Source organism: Morone saxatilis, unplaced genomic scaffold, assembly GCF_004916995.1.
Source record: "Morone saxatilis isolate NCDOM2014 unplaced genomic scaffold, NCSU_SB_2.0 Contig1, whole genome shotgun sequence".
NCBI classification, from domain to species: Eukaryota; Metazoa; Chordata; class Actinopteri; family Moronidae; genus Morone; species Morone saxatilis.
This window is the reverse complement of record NW_023339651.1, coordinates 14,336,528-14,344,199: the sequence shown is the minus strand read 5'-3', so window position 1 is coordinate 14,344,199 and position 7,672 is coordinate 14,336,528. Positions and strand designations below refer to the sequence as shown.

Below are 7,672 nucleotides of genomic sequence, written 5' to 3'. Positions count from 1 at the left end.
ACACACACACACACACAACAAGGCTATGGGGGGTGCAGGGCTTGGTTGTTAAAATTTCAGCATTGAAGAAAAAAGGTCCCCATGGGTAGAGTGACATAATTGACTTCCCAAAGAAAGCGAGTCTAAACACTCCCAATAAGTAAACTAGGCAAACTTCACAGTCGCTCTCTCTGCCACTACTTAGATCAGCCGTACCAGACAGCCTGGAGAAAAGATGGCAGCTCTGCCAGCTAAGAAAAAGGCATCTGCTCCCATTTCTTTGTGTGTGTGTGTGTGTCCGCCTGTCCAACCGCCCCCTCTCCCAGTGACGAGGTACCACTTCCTGGCCCAAGCCCACTCGACTGGCCGCCTTCCCATCTTTCTGCTGTGAGAGGCCTGCTTTCTGCTCTGCCAACTAACGTCTAAAAAGGGGGACAAGAAATAGTTGTGGGGAAAGAGAGAGAGTTTGTGTGTGTGTTTGTGTGTGTGTGTGTTTCTCAACTGCTATCCTTTGTGGGGCTGAGTTTGAGGGTTCAACATTGAGAGCAAGGCCGTTTTGGTTTTCGACATCCATTTATGACTGTTATCATGATAGTAAGTAGAGCAAATAAAAGGCGCTGAGTGATGAGGGCACTGAGATGAGAGGGCAGATATCATGTGGGCTTTTGGTTACGATTAAACATTTTGAAAAAACGTAAACCTAGTGTAGGACTGAGCGATTTGAGGGAAATTGCGATATTTCAGACTAATTTTAAGTTGCAGTTAAAGGCAATCTAACGTACCCTGTGGATCGCTCATCATAAAAAAGTTATGATAATGTTCAGTGTTTCTTCCTAAAAAATATCGTGTATGAATTTCCTTCCTCATGAAACATTTACAAAGCCCTTTTTGAAATATTTAACTCCTAGATCGTTTACATCCACGTTTGCTAGCGACCAGCCTTCTTCCTTACCTTTGCAGGTTCATTACGTTCATTTTGGCACACTATTGCCGCCAAATGTCAATCAATGAAATAGCAACCATCATTATGAATGTGTTATGGTCACGAAGCTAATTAGTTCCTAACTGCTTGGATCATTTATCCAGAGAAAGACTCGACACAGTTAAAGGGTCCAGTGTGTAACATTTTGAAAAATCTATTGGCAGAAATCAAATATAATATTCACAAGTATGTTTTCATTAGTGTATAATGACATGAATCATTTTTGTTTTTGTTACCTTAGAATCAATCTACCATGCGGTCTACAACGCTTACAAAGTAGCCCCGTAGGGACAAACTAAACACTTGCTATAGATTGGGGTGTTTTTCGCATGTCACAAGGTCACTGTAGTTCCTCCTTCATGCTGGGAAGGGGAGGGTGGAGCGATGGAGTTGCAATCTGTAATTACACATCGCTAGATGCCACAAAATCCGACACTGGACCTTTAAAAGTCATGTCTGTCTATGTCTACATTTAAGTTTTTTTCCTTATCGCAGTTTTGCAGCAGCAGAGTAAAACCACCACCAAATGTCTCTTCTTGCTTAGTTATCCCAGTCATATTACCAATGATTGGTTAATGTTCTTGCTATTGTATTATTATTGTGATATTTGATTTGCCAGCAGTGGAAAATTCTATAACAGGAAATCCAATTAGAACAGTTTACTAGAAACACTTCATGCAGATTACCACTAAAGAAAATAATTGGTGCTGAACTTCACATACCAAATGGTGAGATTTCAAGAACCTCTGCAGCCTATATACAGAGGTGTGTAAAGTAAACATATATGAGGATTGTTACATGTACGCTCAGATCTTTACAGTCTGGGAGAGTGAGAGATGTGGGCTGCTATGTGTCAATGTGTAAGTATGGGTCTTACATTCTCATGTTATATTTGGATGTGTGTGTGAGTAAGGGTCCTGCTGTATATCTGAGTTTTGTGTGTGAGTAACTCAGGGAGCGAGCTGCGGCTCGTTTTAGCCCACTCCCCTCTGCTGGAGTCTACGTCAGCCGATATCTATCTATGGCGGCTCGCTCCTCCTCTGCCACCCCCATATACAGCCGGGCTCAAGACACACACACTCACACACACACCACTTCCTTGGGTTTGGATGCTGCTTTACTATAAAAGTACAAGTACGAGGAGAGGCACTAAAATAAGCAGATGACCGGCGGCATCTTCCTCAAACAGCAGGACCATCTGGTGCTGGAGATAAACATTTAACCTGAAAACTTCTGCTCTCAGTGACGTGATTCCTGTCAAAGTTATTGCAGATTAAACTGTCTGAAATAACTTTTAAATTAACTCAGCCGCAGTAAAGCACTTCAGCTCGTTGCCGGTCAGCGAGTAAGCCAACCGCCGATTTCAAGTGTTAAGAAGTTACTGTTCGGTGTCAGATTTTATGTCAAGCTTACTGACTCCCAATTCACTCTTAGTGTGAGTGAATCACAAAGAATTGCGGGATACATAGCAACCGTTGCCAGTAGCCTCTTTCACTGAATGATGCTGACAGCTTCCAGCCCTCATTCAGTGGCTAGCTGCTCCTTCAGTGGTATTTATAGCCGCTATTGATCGAGACAGATTTGGCTGAGAAGGAAAAGCAGCACTTGAGATTTAGCAGCGGACTATAGAATAGGCTTTGTGTGTCTGAGTGTGTGTGTGTGCATTTGGTTGCGTGAAAAAGCGCACTGTATGTCACAGTCATCTGCAGGGAGAGTGAGGCATCATGAGGCGATCCCTTGTTCCTTATACACTCTTTTTCTATACCCCTCTTGCCATTTAAAGTCCAATAAATTGTATATTAAAAAGCCCTGTGAGTGGCTGCATTGTCCTTGCAAAACTACGTACCCATCAGCTTTAGTGGTCCCTACACACTTAACTTGAGTCACTCAATCAATCCTAGCTGGTGGCTTGACTTACTGTACTGCAGGAGGCTACTATCTGAACACAGACTTGCTGGGGCTTTCTGTTTAGACTGCTGAAGGATGACTAATTCCCTATTTAAAGGACTCAGGGTTCGACTGAAGACTTCTGGCATACAGGCAATCAATTGTAGATGTAGAGGTGACGCAATTCACTTTCAGAGGAACTGTAGGTGGTCACTAATTGGGATAAAAGTGTGTATGTGTGACTTAGAGAAGGAAATGCAACGCAATGTGTCTCAAAGGGGAAAAGTTCCCAATGTTGTTCAAATATTTCATACTCCATTACTTTTATTCATGGGCGATTGTAATCTAATACACACGAACATCTCCTCACTGTCCGCTAGCTTTTAGCTCGGTGTGTGTGCTGTCGTACACAGCCCTGGCTCTGTAAAGGGGAAACAAAGTGGATTGGACCAAACCACACAACACTAAGTTATTACAGCAGGATCTGTGTGTCAGGGAACGTTAAATTACTCGCCCTCGGACATTCAGCTGATGTTAGCAGGAGAGTTGTGAGTATCACTGGAGCTGGTGTGCTGGCTCTGGGAAACCGTCTCATCCTTTCTGCATGTTAAGTGACAGCTTGCAAACCCAAAACATAGCTAACGTTAGTAACGTTACTTGTTGTTCCAGTATATCATGATTCCTATCATCGCATACCCACCTTTAACAGTGATAGTTGCACACATACAGTTATTTTTCCTGTCTGGGTAAGAGGTATGAGGTATGAGGCACAGCTCAGCACAATCAGCAGCAACAAAAGCTTCAAACATGAAGGTCCACGAGCCCATAACAGCTTTTGCTCAAAGATGAATTGTTTCACTTTTTGTTTGATATTTGTGGATATGTACAGCAAATCCACGGAGAGAAGACAAAAGTAGCTCGCCATCTTTTACTACAGACATTGTGTCTAACGCAGGCGCAGATAATAACGCTAATAACGGCTGTATTCATCCCCATTGTTAATGTTATCAGTGACACCTGTGTGTTCAAAAGGCCTGACGAGAGAGAGGTCTATTCACATAGGTTGGATAGCGATGCAATTAAATCGGCATTATGTAAAACATGTTCTGTCCCACAGCTCGACACAGCCATTATACGTCTGCAGGGGGTTGATAGGTTAATGGTCAGTAACAATGATACAATCATTACAATGTCAAGTGATTCAAAGTCTGACTTTTGCTAAAAAAAAATTTTCAGCTAAAAAGTAAAAGCTGTATTATTACTGGACATGAGATATACTTCCTCTTCACTAGATGTCTGTACTGGATTTTCTGTCCTCAAAATAGACACTTTTCTCACGGTGACATTTAAAATGACGACGATTAGAGCAAATTCGCAAAATGTGCCAGATAACTGTCGATACTGTAATTTCTTGGTTGCATTAATTTTTTTGTGGAAGACTTGTGGAAGCTTTTTTTCCCCATTATTAACTGGTCTGCTGAGTACTTTTTTGATAAATCAGTTAACCGCTACAAAGTATTAGGAAATGGATCCAAAGGTGACATCTTCCAATGAATTTTCTGAACATCAGCCCAAAACTCAAAGATATTTAACTCACTTTAAATATGAAAAAGAAAGAAAGCAGAACATCCTCACATTTGGGTGAATTTGGGTGATTTTGGCTTGAGAGAAGATTATAATAATAGTTCCTAATTATCTTTCCATCAATCAACTAAACGTTTCACTGCCCCCTAAAATCAAATGTTGAGATCTTCTTTGTTACACCTCTAATCTTTGTTGATGGTTGATAGGTTGGGTCAGTCTTTCCTTTAAGAATATATGCAAGTGCAGCTTTAATCTTCCACACTGCAAGCTGCAATGATAATACTAATGTACAGACATCCCAGCTGTTTCTCACCTGGCAAGTGCCTGGACCTTGGCTGTATGTCTCTCCTCCAGCTCTGCCAGCTTCCTCTTCAGCAGATCAGTTTCCTGCCTCAGGCCTGCTGAGTGCTCCATCTCCCCGTCCAGCAGACTGCGAAGAGACCTGTCAAACATGAAGCAGACCACAAATGTGTCATATATTGGTATACAAAATACAGTTTTCTGTCCCAATTACAGTCAGGTGATACATCTTGTACAAATCTAATCCTTGACATTCTGGTAATGTTATTTTCCTAAACAGTAGATTGGATAAACATTAAGCTTCTTTAATTGCAGTAATAACTGACTGCCTGAATCACATTTAGCTCTGATTTAAAACACTTAATCAACACACATCTGTGATTGCATTGCTGTTTTAATTCCCCAAGCACGAATCACAGTTTATGGTAAAAATCAAAATACGGCTTGGCAGGAGATTTGCATTTATTTATGATTAATCACAAAGGTGTATAAAGATAATATTGTGTTTTTTTTGGTCATTACAACTGAATTTTTATTGTACTGTGCTTTGCAGCTTGTTCAAAGGTTCCTTTTGCAGCTGTTAAATGTGTAAATCACAGTCTCTGGTGGCTTATTGCTAAAAACACAACAAAACCGTTTTCTGCCCCCAAGTCAGCACAAAAACAGCCCTCTCATCCCAGGATAAAAAGAAAACAAGCTGACACAATTTATACAGAAAGGTCATTCAATATCTTCCTTCAGTCTGAGTGTGAGTACGTGTGTGTGAGTGTGTGTGTGGTTTCAGGGGTTTGCGAGCAGCAGATAAGGAGAATACATCCCAACGTACGAGTTTTGTTCCTCCAGCTCGTCCTTCCTGTTCATCATGGCGACAATGGCCTGACGCAGCTCCACTGCAGAGGACAGAGACCAGAGTGAGATTTCTGCACTGGAACAAACACATGAAATACACACAGACAACACACACACACAGACACACACACACAGCAATATGCATAAACTAATAACGCAAGCTTTGAAATGCAGAAATAACAGAATCCCACTTTGATGCCACACTTGCAGGATTAATGCCGCGCTTTTGTTTCATCCTCAAGATGAACTGCTTTGATAAAATCAGGTTTTTTTCCTGCTGAAAGAAGTTATACAGAGTGATATCTATCTGACTCACAGAGAACAGTTTTATTGCTACAGTAAAACATGCTTTTTGGGAAGCTACAATAAAACTCCGAAGAAAGAAACTAATCCAAGATAAATGTAGGGGAGGAAAACACTGGCTAAGTTTTGTATTAAACTATTCGTCAAGAAAATGTGAAACCCAACTCGAATTTGAAATCACAGCCGAGACAGCCGAGTACACACCTACCGAATGTGCAACAACACAATTATAAGGTAATTATAGTCAGCTGAAAAAGTGTCATTTGCTGTGGTAATACTATCTTTATATTCACTTCATACAACCGTCAGCAGGACAAGAAAACCATCCTCTTCTTGGCCATTTTACCACTCGGAACCCGCCACAGTAGCTGAAGCTCTCTAATGAATTCACTGATCATTTCAGCTTATGTTTGCCTGGGCTTTCACTGTCTGATATAAAGTAGTAAGTTCTCTCCTGGCAACAGCTAAATAATATATTTTCAAAAATATATCTCAAAATTGTTAACCCAAAAATTATTTCTGTAGTAACGGTTTCTCCATTTCTAAAGCTGTTATGATTACTGAACTCTTGTAAAGTGGTGGAAGTAAGCTGAAGCCATAAATCAGCTGTTTTGAAAATACTGGAATGTCTGTAAATAATAAATAAATAACTGTTTCAAAAGATAGCTTGTAGAGTCATCTAGTTACTGAATTATGTTTCTTGAAAATGTGCAGCAATTCTATCTGTATGGGCAGGGTGATGATATTAAATGTTTGCTTTTCCACCCTGAGAAGAATGGAATGCCCACACAGTGTATTAAGAGAAGATCATTAGCAGTTTAATGACGGCGCGGGAAGAAAGGTTAAAGCATTACCAAAGTACCAATTTATGCTAAGGGAATAAGACAGCACTATACCTAATGGAGACATTTCACTCATGGTGGCAACAGAGGTCAATTCAAGGGGTCACCAAAGTCAACAGGCTCGGTCGAGATGAACTGCACCTCGCCTGCAAAGAAGACGAGGTCAGGCAGCGGCAACAGGAGGCGCCGACAGAAAAAGCTGCAGTCAGGTTTGACCGCTTCCAGCAGCCTTTAGAGAATATAGAGGAAGTACTATTTATATCCTATTAGATCCATCTCTAGGCTACCTGTCATTTGCAGAGCGCCAGGCATTATCGTTTTGCCCACGTGTGCATGACATCAGCAACAACAACTCGAACCAGCACCTTCTGTGCAGTCCTGGCTCATCTCAAACACGCCTGTTCTGATACATCATTTAGGAACCATGTCTGTACAAAACGTTGTGCCAACACATTAATAACATAAACGGTGGTATCTATGCATCTAATGAGGGGGTAAGCTGACTGGACTCTGGGGGTACGTCTGACAACCAATGCTGGGAACCGCTGGGTCAGCTAAAACAAGTGATTTGACCGTGTCGCTGTGGATATGAGGACGCTGCAATGAAAACTTTCACTAATATCAGGCACTAAATAATCAATTAATATAAATAATAACTGCCAGGTTAATCAGCAATGATTATAATAATTAGCTGCAGCACTACGTGTAATGTTTTGCTCTGGAACCTGGTCAAATCAAAACATCAGATCCCAGATCTGTACCAGCTACAATCAAAGTCAGCGTGGTGGTACAGGGACTCCGTAGCTTCGCTTGGAGGTGCACATGAAGGTTTCAAAGCCCCTAACTAGGCTGTTACCAGGATTTCCAAAAATAACAACCATGAGACAAGGAGTTAATCTACCCTGCACTTCGCATTCCACCATTTATACACACACACACACACCCA

General features: G+C 41.3%; 1 protein-coding gene across 1 annotated transcript in view; it reads right to left on the bottom strand.

Annotated features, from left to right (window-relative positions):
* The window catches only part of snx29 (sorting nexin 29), a gene marked incomplete in the record, with an annotated part of 122,016 nt that overhangs the window by 100,394 nt on the left and 13,950 nt on the right, over positions 1 to 7,672 (bottom strand). Inside the window, 2 exon segments of the mRNA XM_035663881.1 lie at positions 4,746 to 4,874; positions 5,559 to 5,622. Of these exon segments, the coding sequence (XP_035519774.1) occupies positions 4,746 to 4,874; positions 5,559 to 5,622 (193 nt within the window).